The 18,455-nt window shown below is 32.9% G+C and overlaps 2 protein-coding genes across 2 annotated transcripts in view; both read right to left on the bottom strand.

Annotated features, from left to right (window-relative positions):
* Positions 1-4,969: 4,969 nt before the first annotated feature.
* Positions 4,970-9,508, bottom strand: LOC127701636 (uncharacterized). The gene has a single exon (XM_052205617.1). The coding sequence runs from the start codon at positions 6,773-6,775 to the stop codon at positions 5,057-5,059; it is 1,719 nt and encodes a 572-aa protein (XP_052061577.1). The 5' UTR covers positions 6,776-9,508; the 3' UTR covers positions 4,970-5,056.
* A 116-nt stretch (positions 9,509-9,624) lies between these two features.
* Positions 9,625-18,455, bottom strand: part of LOC127701637 (selenoprotein S-like) — a 33,355-nt gene continuing 24,524 nt past the window's right edge. The window contains exons 5-6 of the mRNA XM_052205618.1: positions 14,620-14,677; positions 9,625-10,852 (exon numbers count right to left, since the gene is read on the bottom strand). Coding sequence (XP_052061578.1) covers positions 10,779-10,852; positions 14,620-14,677 — 132 coding nt within the window. The 3' untranslated portion in view covers positions 9,625-10,778. The remainder of the gene's footprint in view (positions 10,853-14,619; positions 14,678-18,455) is intronic.

Below are 18,455 nucleotides of genomic sequence, written 5' to 3'. Positions count from 1 at the left end.
TTTATTGTAATAAAAAAATATTCTTATAAATCATGGTTTGATATTGTCAATAAATATGCTATCGTTTTTTTTTTCCATTTAATAATCAATGTCAACAAATATAGGGTTTAGAATGGGGTGTAAGTTAGTTATACACCTCGGGATACGGCGTGTCTGGATAAGAAACCCCTCCGGCCTCCGGCCGACGGGGTTTCTTATCCAGACACACCTATCCCTCGGTGTATAACTATTACTTATATATGAATTCGTCTTAATCGCGTTTAATATTTATCTGGAAACAATTATTTTCACAATTATTGCAGCTACTCGTGTAAATTCAATTGAAACTCCAAGTCCTCAACATATTGTTTTCTGGCACAGGGTTATGTACCTTACATCAGCCTGAGGGTGAAAATATTTACAATATACTCAAAACCCCCCAATCAAAAAAAATTAGATGACCCTCCAATAATACGCCAGTTATTTCATTATTGACAACAATGAAAATTATTGTGTGTAGATGTCAATTTGTTTCAACTATGCAGCAATGACGTTTCTCACCATTCATTAATGTTTCCAAATTAATATTAAAAATATACATTTGTGAAAAAAAATCACCTTTACAGTGTAATAAATCCAAAAACGATTCATCTCGCAAATTAAATAAATAAGTTTTTCAATGGATCTTGACTATCCTCGTATTTTTGCCTTAGTTATCCCTATCTACTATATTTAGTCAAGGCGGCGATATGGATGGATAGATCGAAAATAAGTTAAAATTAAAAAAAAATAGACAATCAATTTAAAAGGTCATTCACGTCAAAATCTCTGTCACGTGACTTATTCGTTTGTCTGACCGACGGAAATTGAGTGAAGAAGACAGAATTCCTAATTTCAAGGTTTTTAATTTTTTTTTTAATGTAATTGTAATCTGAGAGGTTACTACAAACACGCACATATCGAACCAACTTAGAAATGTAAACTCCATAAGAAAGAGCCATGCAACGGATCATCATCGTCTCAAAGAAAGGAAAAGTACTAGTAAACGATCGAAAAGTTGTCCCGTTTATCAAAATTATAATACTATGGTCTGAAACAGGACATCGCCCATTAATAACGTTGACTTTAATGGTTTCATTTGAATATTTGGAAAACCTTCATTGAAGAAAATATATCATCCTATTGTATCACAAATACTAGTATAGACATTCACTTTCATTGAACTTGAGTATATATATATATATATATATCAAGAGTCTATCCTAAATTGAGGTAAATTATGTGGCCTTCCAATAAACGTTTCGATTCCTAACATCACTGAAGAGACATTAATTGTCGAAATCCGGATATGGTGTACAAAAAATCTTTGCACCTTTGTTTGCGGTATACCATCTTTGCCGCAAGTTTATTGTTTTCTGTTTGGTATTAAATTTATAGTTAAGATCCATTTATTTCACCTTGTGATCCGTTTATTTGGCAATCGCCAATGGCAGTCAGCAGGGTTTAAGAACATTTGTTCTTCGACCTGTTAGTCAAATGCGTTTTGTTAAAATATACTTTTTCACTTTTTTGGTCTTTTGGAAAATGTTGTTTGTGCTGTATTTAGACCCCTCTACCAATATTTTTTTTTGCATGCACACGTATAAAAATTGCGGTTTTTATCAAACGCAATCATAGGTTTGAACGTTGTTTTCAATTTAGACTTGTTTATATATTTTTCGTTTGGGCTTGTATTATATTTTCCTTCGGGTTTATATGATCCGTTCATCCTATTTCGACTCTTCAAAATTCAAGAGTCTATCCTAAATTCGGGTAAATTATATGGCCTTCCAGATACCGTTTCGATCCCTAACATCACTGAAGAGACATCAATTGTCGAAATCCGGATATGGTGTACAAATTTTTGCACCTCATGTTTGTGGTATACCATCTTTTCCACAAGTTCATTGTTTTCTGTTTGATATTGAATTAATATTAAGATCCATTTCGTTAGATCTGGTGATCAATTTATTTGGCAATCGCCAATGGCAGTCAGCAGGGTTTAAGAACATCAGTTGTTCGACCTGTTAGTCAAATGCGTTTTGTTAAAATAGACTTTTTCTTTTTCACTTTTTTTGGTCTTTTGGAAATTGTTGTTTGTGCTGTATATGTATATATATATATATAAACGAAATCCTTGAATCAATAATTTACCAGTACATTAATACATATTATAGATTACGTTCAATGAAATCCAAAACGTCACGACAGACACTGGCATAACGAACGAGTTGGGATATATCAACACCATGCGATGGTGCCTAAGGAACATCACCGTCCAAAAAAGGAAAATTAACATTGTCCATCTTGTAGTAAAATTAAGTGTAGACTTTCCCGTGTAAAACTGAAAATAACTAAATCTAGGAAAAGACAGTTATTATCGCTTATATTTGATTTATTTAAAGTAATTTCCTTTGTGTAAATTTTGGCAGTATAAAAGTATAACAAAAATACCGAACCCCAAGGCAAATTCAAAAAGGGACGTCCATAAAAACTGACAAAATCAAAAGCTATCAATCAACGGAACAAGTGAAAGACAACTGCTACATTTCTGACTTGGTACAGGAATTTTCATAAGAAAATAGTGGGTTTACCCTGTTTTATAGCTAGCTAAACTTTTTGAGAAAAATGACGAGACGTTCTTTGACAACACCCGACTAATTTTTTTTTTTGCCCAGACACCAATGACGTTTCACAAATTATGAGTAGCAGATGCAAGCTCTTGGATATCGGATGAGACAGTGTTGAGAATTGTATATTTCATACGCTGGTAAAATCGGTATATTGCTGCTAAGATGAGGAAAATTTATAATTCAAAATTGAAATCGTCTCTTTTATCGTAAATTCTAGGACTGAGATGACCGCTGTTGTCAAATTTGAGGTAAATGTTTAAATATGATGCGGAGGAAGCTGTACCTGTGGTTTCTTTAATCTCTAGTTCCAGATGATATATTAATGAGACCCAATCAAAAAAGTTTGGATTGTTAATGGAAAGAACATCATCAATATAACTATATGTGCAAATTAAATAATCTAGCTTCTTTAATCTTTTTGTTTTTTATAAGTGTCTGAGGGAACTTCGACTCATATGAAAATAAGAAAAAGGCCGGCCAGCAGAGGTACAGGTGGTTCTCATAGGAATGCAGAAAACCTGCTGGAAAATTCTACCTCCAAATTCAACAAATATTGATACTGTTCACATGTTCTTATGTGTAGCATGTTTTTATTTTCGGGCTCATATTAAAAAAAAATATATGTAGAATTATATCTCAAAACAATAAATTTGAAGCGTATGGTACCATTTTTATGGAGGAAAGCATTGTGGATTATTTCTTTAAGACTGGGTTTTAATTTTTCATGTGGTATGATGATGTCCAGGGTGGAAAATCGAAGGTTTTGATAGAATTTATTTCAGAAAATGACAGAGATTTTAAATTTACTAAAAATTCTGTTGAGGTCTTAAGAATCCTTATATGGTTAATGCCACCACGCGAGTAAACAGTATCAGAGTATTTCTGTAATCCCTCTTAAAGTGCGCGGACAACAATTTTGGTTAATATAATGGACAATTCTTTTGTAAAACATGCAGATGTGCCGGCAATGTATCGTTGTTTGTACGGAGCCTAGGGAAGTTGAGGTATCCAGTACAAACAAGGTAAGTCCTCGGATTTGTTGTTCATTAAAATATTCAACGAGGCCATGGAGGACTTGTGGTTTGCCAAGATCTCATCCTTGTCAAAGGTTAATTTTTGTACGTGGGATTATTCGAGTGTTCATTTGTTCCTAGATTTAGACTTATTTATATATAATATATAAATATAAATAAATTTAGACGAATTATATATATATATAAACAAGTCAAAATTGAAAACAACGTTCAAACCTGTGATTGCGTTGGATAAAAACCGCAATTTTTATACGTGTGCATGCAAAACAAATTTCTTGGTAGAGGGGTCTAAATACAGCTCAAACAACATTTTCTAAAGGACCAAAAAAGTGAAAAAGTATATTTTAACAAAACGCATTTGACTAACAGGTCGAACAACGGATGGTCTTAAACCCTGCTGACTGCCATGGCGATTGCCAAATAAACGTATCACCAGATGTAACAAAGTGGATCTTAATTATAAATTTAATATCAAACAGAAAACAATAAACTTGCGGAAAAGATGGTATACTGCAAACATGAGGTGCAAAAATTTGTACACCATATCCGGATTTCGACAATTGATGTCTCTTCAGTGATGTTAGGAATCGAAACGGTATTTGGAAGGCCTTATAATTTACCTCAATTTAGGATGACTCTTGAATTTTGAAGAGTCGAAATAGGATGAACGGATTATATAAATCCGAAGGCAAATATAATACAAGCCCAAAAGAAAAAATATAAACAAGTAAAAATTGAAAACAACGTTCAAACCTATGATTGCGCTGGATAAAAACCGCAATTTTTATACGTGTGCATGCAAAACAAATTTCTTGGTAGAGGGGTCTAAATACAGCACAAACAACATTTTCTAAAGGACCAAATAGTGATACTTTTTAACAAAACGCATTTGACTAGCAGGGTCTATATGTATCCTTTTCCATAAATCATTTTTATAGACAACAGAAACCTAGATCTATGACAAACGCGATGCTTTTAGTTATCTTTTTGTCATTTTTCTTATTCTTAAGTAACAGCATACCATCTGCGAAGGCTTATAGCTTTTACAGATCGGTCTAATTTTGGTTCATAGCTTAAAGTCAATATTAATGTTAGTATTAATAAAAGGTGCTTGGGACAAAAGTTGATAAGACAATTTAGCCACGCAATAAAATCGTAAAAGACATCGTCAACAATAGAAAAGCATATCTTTGCCATGTCAAGCTCTATATTTGTCAATAAAGCAAAGAACTAATTGTTTTAAAGTTGTCAAAATGTCCTTTTCACATAAAAAAAACATTGAAATTTTTAAACCGTTATTTAATTATTACATGTACACAAACACAGAAAGAGTATCGACGGTTCTGAGCGATGTTTTACTACATAGTTATATTAGATACTCAATTTAACAGCGTAGATTTTGGCGCCAGATTTGTCTTGTGGGAAGGTAGAACATCCAATCCAAAGGTATCCCCAATAGTCAAAACAAAGTGATTTTGGTAATGTTATTCCTATCTCATCCAAAAGTTTGCATGCAATTAATTCCCCAGCGCCATTTAATAGATGAATCGCGTGATTATTTTTGTCGGCAACAACTATGTATCCTTCTGGTGACGATACAATGTCGTAGGGTCTAAATTTACTTTTGTCCGAATTTATTTTCGAATTACCATTGTATATCCATTCTAGATCACCGTTACGGTTAAGAACAACCAACCTTCCTTCGATATGAGTTATCCAATCACCGACAATGATTACATCTCCGTCAGATATTGTAGTTATTCTGCAAGGACTGGTAAATAGTCTCTGCTTGCTCTGGTCATATTCGTAAGAGACATTTGACGTAAGAGACGATTGTTTTCCATCTGAACTTTTGTATACAAGAATTTTTCTGCAGCTTGATTCTGTTAATTCAAAAGGGTCTCCGCTTTCCCGTACACCTACATAAAATTCGCCATTCTTAGTCACGTGAATTGCTTTCACTATTAAGGGAGACACATCCAGCAACGACTCAAGCTCACAATTAAAAGAAACGCGCATAATCTCTGATGTTGATTGAATGGAAATTAAAAGATCATTGTTTTCAGTAAATGCCATGTCGAATGCATGCAAAGTTAGTTGCTTCAATGTTTCAAACATCTCTGTCAAATGCATTTTCTGAACGGAAGCTTCGTTGTTTTCAAATGTACTCACCCAAGCAGTTTCACCATCAGAAACGACTAAGTTTTCAATATTACTGAAATTGGTCGTTAAACTTCTATCGATTGTAATATTCATCGTATAAGGTACACCCAGAAGGTACATTGAACCAAACAATGCCGATATAGTTTCTTCAGATGTTGATCTTTCAAGATATTTAATCTCATTTCTCGGGATGATATTTTCACTTATACCCGATGTTGGATAGTTCATGACTTGCTGTTCAAATGCAAAAATTTCTCCTCTAGCAGATGATTGCATGGTTTTTAATATTTCTAGTTTGCTATTCAATTTATGCTCCATTTCTTTAAATCGTTTTTGTTTTATCAAAATATATTCAATTCCATTCCGTCTTTTCTCTGTTAAATCATCTCTAAGCTTGGCTGCATTTTTTGTCACAGCTTCCTTCAGTTCATCTTCTTTGTCATCAATCTTACTTCTGATGTCGTCCAAACTGTTTTCCCATTTGGTTTTTGCGATGGCGAGATCACTGTATGATTTTTGTAAACTTACAACATCTTTTCCTATTTCAGCTTTATATCGCTCAAGTTTGCTTAGTTTTTCTTCACAGGTCTTTTCAAGAGATTCCAAACAATGTTTTTGATGGAAATTAGAAATACATTCAGAACAAACTAGAACTTCACAATCTTTACAAAACATACATTGAAATTTTTTGTGATAATTACATAGTATATTATCCATTCTCACTTTTGTAATTACCGGACATAAAAGCTCCGATTTCAAGTCACATATATCATGTAATGACAGTGTAGGTACATTTTTATGTATTCCTTTACATCTTTCACATAAAAACTTATTGCAATCCATGCATTTGTATCTGATATCCGTGTCTTTTTCACATAGATCACAAGTTTTTAGGACCTGTGCCCCTCCTTCATCGTTAGACGCCATTTAAATTCAATCAATCTTTATAATTTCAAATTCATTCACATGTAATTATTATGCCAGAAGAAAGTCAAGTAAACTGGACGTATACTTATATGTCTATATATACATGTATATATTATTAAATACATATGTAAAACTGGATTATTTAACAAATTTGTTTGGTTCAACTACAAATTGATTTACAGGAAATTGTCTTTTAAATTAACCGACTTTTCAGTAGTGTATAGTTACTTTTAAAAAACTGATGTATCATGCAGTTTGAGGGTAAAGCAAAGTTCAAGTGTCCTATTCCTTCCTATTTCAATATAAAATATTATTAACTTAGCTTTTAACAAACTTATATCATAATCGGTATGTTTATTTGGTTTCATGTGAAAATCTACATACATTCTTTCTTTTAAATTAAGTTTGAGTTTAATAAAAAGAGGCTCTCAAGAGCCTGAATCGCTCACCTTTAATTTTTTGCTTAAATCTTTCATCAATGATTATTTTTGCTTTTCAATATATATTGATGAATGGCTTAAAACTTCCATTGAAATGTTCTTTGTATGTCATATTTTCTTCAAAATCAAAGAAATGCATTTTACCCCTATGTTTCATTTTAGCCATAGTGGCTATGTTTCTTGACGTACAAGGAAATAAAATACAAAATTTATACTAGATACTCTTAATCTCATTCAGCCCAAGTTTGGCTGAAATTGATTCAGCAGTTTCAAAGGAGAAGATTTTTTAAAGTAAGCAAACTAAATGAACAAATTGTGAAAAATTGATTTTAAAAGGCAACAACTCCTCAAGGGGACAATTGACAATTTTGGTCATTCGAACTTACTTGTAGATCTTACTTTGACGAACATTTTGCTGTTCACAGTTTATCTTTATCATTAATAATATTCAAGATTCAAGATAACCAAAAACTGCAAAATTTCCTTAAAATTACCAATTTAGTGGCAGCAACCCAACAATGGGTTATCAGATTCAACTGAAAATTTCAGGGCTGATAGAATTTCACCTAATGAAAATTTTAACCCCATGTCAGATTGCTATAAATGCTTTGGTTTTTGAGATATAAGCCAAAAACTGCATTTTACCCCAATGTTCTATTTTCAGCCATGGCGGCCATGTTATTTGACGAAACAGTAAATAAAACACAAACTTTATTCAAGATACCCTAAGCATCATTCAGCTTAAGTTTAGTTGGAATTGGTTTAGTAGTTTCAGAGAAGAAGATGTTTGAAATAGTTTACACCAGACGGACGACGACGGACAACGGACGACGACGGACGCCAAGTTATGGCAAAAGCTCACAGTTCCTTTGGAACGGTGAGCTAAAAAAAATAAATGTGGATAGTGTCTACATGTGGACACAGATGATGCCCCCGCTTGCAGAGCATAATAGTTATAAAGGGACATAACTGAAGAACGATAAAAGTGACACTATCCAAATTTGAACTTGATCTGAGTTATGTGGTAATAAGCATTGTGTGTAAGTCTCATAACATTTGGTTGAGGCTAACTTAAGTAGAGAACAGAAACTAAAAATTCAGCAATTTTTCTATTTGTAAACCATATAACTCTAGAACGGTTGTGTATAAGTTTTATAACATTTGGTTGAGACAAACTAAAGTTAGAGAACGGAAACGAAAAATTCAGCAATTATTATGTTTATAAAGGGACATAACTCAAGAATGGTAAAAGTCGCCACCAAATTTCGTACTTAATCTGTATTATGTAGTAATAAGCATTATGTATAAGTTTCATAACATTTGGTTGAGGAAAACTAAAGTTGGAAAACGGAAACAAAAAATTTGTACTTGATCTTAGTTTTGTGGTAATGAATATTGTGTATAGGTTTCATAATGTTTGGTTGGGGCAAACTTAAGTTACAGAATGGAAACTAAAAATTTTGCAATCTTTCGATTTATAAAGGGGCATAACTCAATAATGGTTAAAGTGACAATACCAAAATTCAACTTGATCTGTGTTTTATCAGTGGAAGTCAAAATTAAACATTGCATTGTATAAAGCATTGATTGTAGTTGATTCAACTATAATCATGATCAAAGGATGATAACTCCAATTTTAAAAATTACTTGATATTTAGAAGAAAATAAAAATTTTGCAATTTTTCCATATATAAAGGGGCATAACTCTAGAACGGTTAAAGTGAAGCCACCAAAATTCTAACTTGATCTGTGTTTTGTGGTAATAAGCATTTTTTTTTAAGTTTCATAACATTTGGTTGAGGCAAATTTAAGTTAGAGAACCAAAACAAAAAATTTTGCAATTTTTCCATTTATAAAGGGGCATAACTCTAGAACAGTTAAAGTGACGCCACCAAAATTCAAACTAGATCTGTGTTTTGTGGTAATACGCATTGTGTATAAGTTTCATAACATTTTGTAGAGGCAAACTTAAGTTAGAGAATGGAAACCAATTTTGGGACGTACGTTCGAACGTATAGACAAACAGACAAGGGTAAAACTTAATGCCCCCACCGCTACGACGGGGGCATAAAAAAACGGCTGTGTGTAATGGTATGATTATGATATCAGTGTTCTCACTGGCTGAACTTCATATACTGTTTGTCTAATGTATTTTCATTCTTTTGGTTTTATGCTATAATTTTTTGAGCTTCTCCTATAAGCTGTGCATAAAAAATACCAAAAAAGTTCGGATGCTTAAATGCCAATTTTAAATTCTGCTTTCTTTTTATATAGAGGTTCCAGATCACATAAGGTACATACATTTTTTAAATGAAATTGAAGTCATCAGGAAGACAAGGGAGTTAGATGTAATATTAACCAGTAGACTTAGCCTTAAATGGCCCAAGAAATACTTCTGTAACAAAGCCATTTTTATAATTTTTTATCTAAAATTCAAGTAAGTAGGTTAAAAACCATTTTGATAACAAAATCAATAAATATTTAAAACCGTGACTATTCTTACTCAAAACAATTGTACACAGTATTATCATTGTTTCAAACTGTTCCCAGACAAAGTTTATCTTTACAGAACAATTGTCATAAAATTCAAAATATTTATGACATCCACATTCAATCATGAGGTATAACACATACATACAGCTTAAATTCATGTACAATCTTATAATAAACTTACAAATGAATCACACATTCAACTGATAATCTATACCTTACAATTCAAATGGACACATATAAATATTATTGAAATCAATGTTAAATACTGTATACCAGACAGTGATCCTCTTTTTTAATCAGAATATGAATACACAGATATTATCATGCGTAACAATCACTAAATGAACTACTTGTAATCTAAATGGCCAAAGCTGAGATTCAACTGCCTATCTAAATGATAGTAATTGAAGTTAAATCAACATAAAAAAGATGAATGCATATAATGTATCTTTCCATCCGAGTGCAGTGAGTGGAATTATCACACCACAACTTATAAAAAACGGAAATACATAGAAATTTGTGTTTACTTAAAACATCTGAATTAAAAAAATATTAAATCTTTATACAAATAATATGTTTAAATTTTTAAAAGTATGAACAGCAAAATTTAACCATTTAAATTACAGTCTGTTCGAAATCCTGAACAACATTTTGATTGAACATTTTTCATTAGATTTTATTGTTTTTTAATTACTTAGATCTTGTTTTTTTAACTTTACAAATCACACAATGGTCTTTCTGTTTAAAGACTGTAACAAAGAAAGACTTGATTACATCAGAACCATAAATTATCAAAACACTGATTACATACGAACCATAAATAACTTATGGAATCTAAAATATAGTTTGTCATTGACATAACCGTGTCAACTATGCTAATAACTCGATAAGCCTTAAATAGTAAGACGAGTGTACAACTGCATTATTGGAAATATTATGAGAAATGTGTTATATAAACTGAATAAAAGACAGGATCAGGTTTATTAAAAGTGTGTATCCTTGGTGGCAAAAAGTCCCAATAAATCAACTGGACAACTCATTGCCATAGTTACAGGATACACAAATTAACCTCATCCTCCTCCACCACTCCTCCTTGGTGGTCTAAATGATGAACCACCATTGTCTCCCATTAATGGACTATAATCTGTAAAAGACAAGTATTGTCAATTATAACAAATGTATAACAAGAGTGCACACGCTGAAATGTCTCGCCTTCTTTACTAATCATTGATATTATGTTGATAGTCCTAAATATAAAGCTTTATTACAACTGTCACATAAACTTAACATTAACCAAGTAAACTAAATATTGACCAATGAACCATGAAAATGAGGTCAAGGTCAGATGAACCATGCTAGGCAGGCATGTACAGCTAACAATTCTTCCATACAACAAATATAGTTGACCTATTGCTTATAGTTTAAGAAAAACAGACGAAAACACAAAAACTTAACACTGAGCAATGAACCTTGAAAATGAGGTCAAGGTCAAATAAAACCTGGGTGACTGACATATAGATCATAAAATATTTCCATACACCAAATATAGTTGAACTATTGCATATAGTATTAGAAAAAAAGACCAAAACTCAAAAACTTAACTTTGACCACTGAACCATGAAAATGAGGTCAAGGTAAGATGACACCTGCCAGCTAGACATGTACACCTTACAATCATTCCATACACCAAATATAGCTGACCTATTGCATGCAGTATTAGAAAAAAAGACCAAAACTCAAAAACTTAACTTTGACCACTGAACCATGAAAATGAGGTCAAGGTCAGATGACACCTGCCAGCTAGACATGTACACCTTACAATCATTCCATACACCAAATATAGTAGACCTATTGCATACAGTATAAGAAAAACAGACCAAAACACAAAAACTTAACTATAACCACTGAACCATGAAAATGAGGTCAAGGTCAGATGACACCTGCCAGTTGGACATGTACACCTTACAGTCCTTCCATACACCGAATATACTAGACCTATTGCTTATAGTATCTGAGATATGGACTTGACCACGAAAACTTAACCTTGTTCACTGATCCATGAAATGAGGTCGAGGTCAAGTGAAAACTGTCTGACGGGCATGAGGACCTTGCAAGGTACGCACATACCAAATATTGTTATCCTATTACTTATAATAAGAGAGAATTTAACATTACAAAAAATCTGAACTTTTTTTTCAAGTAGTCACTGAACCATGAAAATGAGGTCAAGGACATTGGACATGTGACTGACGGAAACTTCGTAACATGAGGCATCCATATACAAAGTATGAAGCATCCAGGTCTTCCATCTTCTAAAATATAAAGCTTTTAAGAAGTTAGCTAACGCCGCCGCCGCCGCCGCCGCCGTAGCCGCCGCCGCCGCCGCCGGATCGCTATCCCTATGTCGAGCTTTCTGCGACAAAAGTCGCAGGCTCGACAAAAATCACAATCTAATTAAAATTAAATCCTTTAATTGCCCCAATTCTGATATGTCGCGCATCAAGGCCTTGATGCTCGACATATCAGAACGGGAGCAATTAATGAATTTAATTTTAATAAGAGTGATAACAACCTTCATTTGTCACTGCAGTCTTTAAGCAATATAACTGGCTTAACTGATTAATCTTCAGACATTCATTCAAATTGTTACCATAAACTGTCTCTGAACATCACCTCCTTTGGCAATCTATATAAATATATACTTAACATACTTTTTGTATTGTGTTTGTTGCATGTATATTCATATTTACATATTTGAATGTTTGTTAATATTGAATTTGTATGGCATGGTGAAAATCCTGTATTTGAATTTTAAACCAATTATTCATCTAATTTTATATAATATAAACACCTGTAATACAAGTGGGAGGTTTAGCTAGCTATAAAATCAGGTTTTTTAAACCCACCATTTTTCAGAAAATGCCTGTACCAAGTCCCCAAATGGCAGTTGTTTTTCACTTTCTGTTGATTGATAGCGTTTGATTTTGTCAGTTTTTATGGACTTCCCATTTTTGAATTTTCATTGAAGATCAGTTTTTTGTTATACTTTTTATGAATTACTGTTTATTTTGTTTCAATTGTAACACTGTTGCAACATAAAAAGCAATACACCAACTAAATACATGTTAGAAAGTCTTTAAAATTATTGTATACTTCTCACAATTTATACAACATGTAAATCATCTATTAAGGCTTATCCAAAATCAGAAGAAGATTGATACAGCAAGATTTCAGTAACTAATATCGAGACTTGTCCTGAAGAATCTTTAAAAAGTGCAAGTCATTGATTATACTTATTCATATTAACAATTTTAAAGTATAGCACATATTCCTTCCCACAATGCAACATACTATACATAAAGAATATCTGGTTTCCCCTTTTAATTCATAGTAAATAATTCCTTATTGCTTTACACTTTCTTTCTTTCTCCTGTTAATTTTTGAAGACAAAAGATGTTTTAATTTACTAATATACCTATTGTAAAATGGTGTTCTCTGACATGAATGTGTTCAGATGAAAAAGCTTGTTTTTTATATATATTTTAAATACTAGACAGATTTAGGGGAAGTTAATCTCCTAATTAGAGGAAGTGAGAACTAATAAATATTTCAAATAACTGTAGTAATGAACCTTCTTCTGAATGACCAGGGAATGAACTTTTACTGATCTTAAAATGATGTCAGAAAAATGATAGTTCCTATATGATAAGAAAACGTCCAAAAAAGAATATCTTCCTTTATATTATAAACCACATCGGCTGTGAACCGTGATCAATGACAGTCATACTGAAACACATCAAGATGTCATCACTAAAAGAAAGAGCAAAGACTTATACTTTTTCTTATACTTCAAAATGATTTTAGATGAAATCATCCATTCAATGGATTTATGGGACGGATCATGATTTCGTTGACTGTTGTAGAATAAACTCATCACAGACAGTAGGATTAAAATTTTGTACGCCAGACGCCCGTTTCGTCTACATAAAACTCATTGGTGATTCTCAAATACAGAAAAAAGTTTTAAAAAGGCCAATTGAAGTACGATGTTGAAGAGCATTGAAGATCCAAAATTCCGAAAGGTTTGCCAAATATAGCTAGGGTTATCTATTCCTAAGGTAGAACATCCTTAGTATTACGAAAAACTCAAAAGTTTTATAAACAGTTAATCTATAATTATTATTATGACCATATCAATGATAATTCATGTCAACATAGAAGTGCTGACTACTCGGCTGGTGATATCCTTGGAGAGAAACCTGCACCAGCAGTGGCATCGACCAAGTGGTTGTAAATTAACTAATCATAGATACCAGGATTAAAATTTTGAACGCCAGACACGCGTTTCAATATCTGTGTCACATATGACCATGTATACTTGTCATCACCTAAATCCGGCCCTCTTTTCCTCAATTGTGAAATCGCTCTTATCTTAACTTGTTTTGAACACGACGATTGCCACTAGCGGAACAGGAACTGCTTTCCTATCCATAAGTGAGTTCAAAACAGGCTTTTGGTGGGATTGTGATGCTCGATCGAAAGTTTTCTGTGTGGTATTTTCTGGACTATGGTATGTCTTTTCGTCGTTTCTTTTCGTCATGGTGTTGTCTGTTCTTTGACAATTTTTTTATCGTCCCATGGCTTCTCTCTCCCTGTTTTTACTCAAAGAAATGAACAAGCAATATCATAAAGCAACAACGGATTTTCCAAAAACTCCACACATTTTGCCGCCATTTAAACATTACTATCCACTGTTCTCGAAACTATCGGCTTTTTACACGGTTTATTTCATTCAGCTTTTGTTAAATTATTTTTTTTTCATGCAAAACAAATCATGGGTTACCATGACTTTATCAAAAGGAAAACATATCATTCAAAAGTATATAGATTTCCTTATCTAGTAACATTTACCATTTGTTCTTAATCTTGGCTTCGGTTTAGAAGGTTTGTTTACTTCTTGTTCTTCTTTCTGTAAAAGAAAAGATAATGCAAACATACAAATTATCATAGCAGTTGTAAGTTAGTAGTATCAAAATAAATGTAGGGGTATTGTCAAATGATACCATATTAAGACGGAATTAATTAGATTAAGGACCCGTCGATCATCTATAATCTCTTCTACGAGTGAATGTTGTCAGTAGGAGTCGTACTTGACCAGCATCTTAAAATAATTGTACGCACTGGAATTACAGGGGATACAAGATACATATATATAAGTTCAAACTTTTAGATGAATTGATTCAAACAGAAAGTGTAGCAATGTATTTGTGTGATTTTGGTGGACAGGTAACCTAGTATGGTTTCTGATAACATAATTCGTGTATCTTTAGAAGGTTAACTGTTAGGAAACAAAGCCATTATGGTTTTGAATTCTAGTGAAATGAGGTTATTGATTTCAAAAGCTATCTTAAAATACCTTCAATCAATCTCGGTTGATATGTTTAACTGTGTTCTTATTGTTGACTTGTCTGTATCTGTCTCGTAATGTCTAATGATTTTTTTAAAATAAAAACCATCTAGCATTAGCATCGGTACTCTGGCTTTATAATGTAGATGGTCTTTATAGAACGTTTTTTTTCAGGATTAAGAATCTCAGTGTGGAGAAATCCGGGATTCATTAAGCCACATTTGGAAGTTTTTGTATTCAATGCTTAATACAACTTCGTTACTAATTTGGCCTTCAAACTGTTTAGCTATGAGCCCAACTAATGAAGCGAATCGCACGTCTGGTTGACTAAATTCATAGCCCATTAGCCGTCATGACTTTTTCGCGCAAGATGTAGTGATAGAATTTGTATCTCTAATAATATTTAGGACGATACTTATTAGTATGTTTAAGCCTTGGAAAAATGTTAAACAACAAAGATAGGCGTAAAAATAAAATACTTAATAAATTGAGTAAATGTAATCGCCTGAGCTTAAATTCCAGTAACCAGTAAAAGAATATCATGTTCTAAATAAAAGGAAATGTGGATACACATCAATGAACCAAAATCAACAACACGAAAAAAAAAACTATATCAATACATAGGGATCAACTTAAGTCATAATTTTATATACTAAAATCAAGCAAACCACAGGTTAGCAAAACTGGATAAAATAAAATATCTGAGAAATAAATCAGTAACCGACTAAGAAATATAAAAATTAATTGACAACAATTATCTATATTACTAAATGAATAGAGTTGAAATTGGGTGTCGCGTTTTCTTCTTTCACATAAAATCCACGAATATTGTTTTATACCACAAAGGGGTAATGACCAGCGTAGTTTATTATGTGTTCATTTCAAGATCTTTTGGGGTGTATGTATTTGGGGTTTAAAATCGGGAAAAAAGCCAGTTCGGATCAACCGTCCTTCACGACGTTAAGCTCTGAAATTTACGTGCCGTCATCATTTCCGTCATTGCACATCTGCCCGGCAAAATTAAATTTTATTTCGTAGCAGATACGATAAATATTGACATTACACACAAACACTTTGTGATACACATTCCCTTGACGCTCTCAGCAATTTAACAACAGATTTTTACACGCCAAGAGCTTTTCCTTCCGGGGAACCGCATCAATTCAACATGAAAAGGGTGGGGGGATTACTTCAGTTTTCAGTAAAAAATGGGTACCGAAGTGCGGCTGCAATGTGAACCACCCCCATTCATATATAAATGCAAAAAAATTTCAGCCCACTCATATATGGGGGTGGTTCTGAGCACGGAAACACCAGAAATCAGGTGCGGATCCAGGATTAAATGTTAGGGGGGTGCAAAAATACTGTTCTGCGGAACGGAGCATGTTGCGAAATATTTTTGGGTAAAATAGCTAAAATTTACGTGCCGTCATCATTTCCGCTTTGTCTGCAAGTATTATGGTCTGCTCAGCAAAAAGTATACCCTAAAGGGTGGGGGGATTACTTTGTTAATATCGCCTAGCACCAAAACTATATATCTTCAAATTATGAACCAAAGTATATTTCGCGGGTATTTTCTAGTAAGTACTATGTGTCTTGTTTTTCTTCCCGATTCCTTTTTTCCTAATATTTTAAAAATCTCCAGATACCACATAAGATTCTTAGAAGGAAAATGTTTGTCTGGTTAATATAAATCCATCCCCGTTTATGAAGTATTCCATTTTATTACACGATTCTAATGAAATTATACATCTTTATAACTAATAACACATAGATGTTTAATTAAAACGGAAATAGTCTATAAAATAGTTACATGAAATGGTATTTTTACGATGGATAATAGAGAGGCAGCGGACATATCTATCATCAATGAACGACAAGTATTTAATTGACACGTCCTTACTTAGAGATAATCAATTTCTATTTCATGGTTATTACAGGGGGGATTTTTATAATCGGCAGCAAAACGCGAACTGAATCTGGAAATGGTAAAAACAATGGTCTGTCCATGTATAAAGATAAGAAATCGCCATACAGAGTTAAGACCAAATCTTATTTTGTACTAAAACATACTCTGTCTTCCAAATGACAAAATCAACCAAGTCATCTGCAACAGGTTAAATCAATTTTTAAACAATTTTAATTAGTATAAAGATGTTTACAAACATCATTATCGGTACACTTTGATGTCGACCATGTATACACCATGTCTTGGTTGTCTTTAAATATGTACGTATGAAATTCATGCTTCTTCCACATTTCAAAGTTATAACACTTTATAAAAAAATTTACGTTTGTGACATCAACGAATGAGATTTGAGACCAGAATTTTACATTCCATGAATGTTACACGAATGTAGAAACAAGTGGATGTTTTTGGTGGTGTTTGCGTTGCTCGATCTTAGTTTTCTGTTAAGTATTTTGTCAGTGAAAGAGAGGCGAAGGATACCAAAGGGACATTCAAACTCACAAGTCGAAAATAAACTGACAACGCCATGGCTAAAAAGAAAAAGACAAACAAACAACAGTACACAAAACAAAACATAGAAAACTAAAAACTGAGCAATACGAACGTATTGTTTATCTGTTCGTTTTTATTTCTTTGGACCATGGTGTTGAAAATGTTTCTTAATTTCATGGTTTTGTATTGATCCCTGGTATATTCTTTTTTTTTTCACTGCTGGCAACATAAAAAAAAATTTCATTTCACCGAGACTGATATTAAGATCTACATCCACATTTTTCAATATCGGTGGTATCGTGGTAGAGTGCTTTCTTCGGTTGATATTCAATCACAGGATAATAAAACTGTCTTTTGACATCACGGCACCAAGCACACGGTATTAGGCACTAATGAGTTGTCGGATTGAAGTAAGGATAACATTTCCCGATAAGATAACGCTCTCCTGCGAACCGTTACGCAATAAGCTAGCAAGAACGAAATCAACTTTACGTGTTTTTTCTATGATACATCCGATTAAATTGAAAATTAAATCATCATAGATACCAGGATTAAAATTTGTACGCTAGAGTAGACGCGCGTTTCATCTACAAAAGTCTCATCGGTGACGCTCGAATCAAAAAGGTAAAAAAAGGCCAATAAGTACTCAGTTGAAAAGGACCCAAAATTTTGATAGGATCTTTAGTACTTAATCAGATTTTGCATGGCGAATCAAATGTTTCTAAAATAATCAGGTTAACGTCGATTGGAAACGTATAAGAAAGTTCATACCGAAAAGTTTACTGCAAAAATAAAACTAAGTTAATTCATCAGTAAAATACAGAACAAGAGACTGTCAAAATGACAACAAACTGGGTTTTTCTTGGTATCATTGCTAAG

Source organism: Mytilus californianus, unplaced genomic scaffold (assembly GCF_021869535.1).
Source record: "Mytilus californianus isolate M0D057914Y unplaced genomic scaffold, xbMytCali1.0.p SCAF_5, whole genome shotgun sequence".
Taxonomy (NCBI): domain Eukaryota; kingdom Metazoa; phylum Mollusca; class Bivalvia; order Mytilida; family Mytilidae; genus Mytilus; species Mytilus californianus.
The sequence above is the reverse complement of the archived record's forward strand: the minus strand, read 5'-3'. Positions and strand labels throughout refer to the sequence as shown.

Coding starts and splice junctions, on each gene's coding strand:
- LOC127701636 (XM_052205617.1), bottom strand. CDS start 6,775: ATGGCGTCTAACGATGAAGGAGGGGCACAGGTCCTAAAAACTTGTGAT.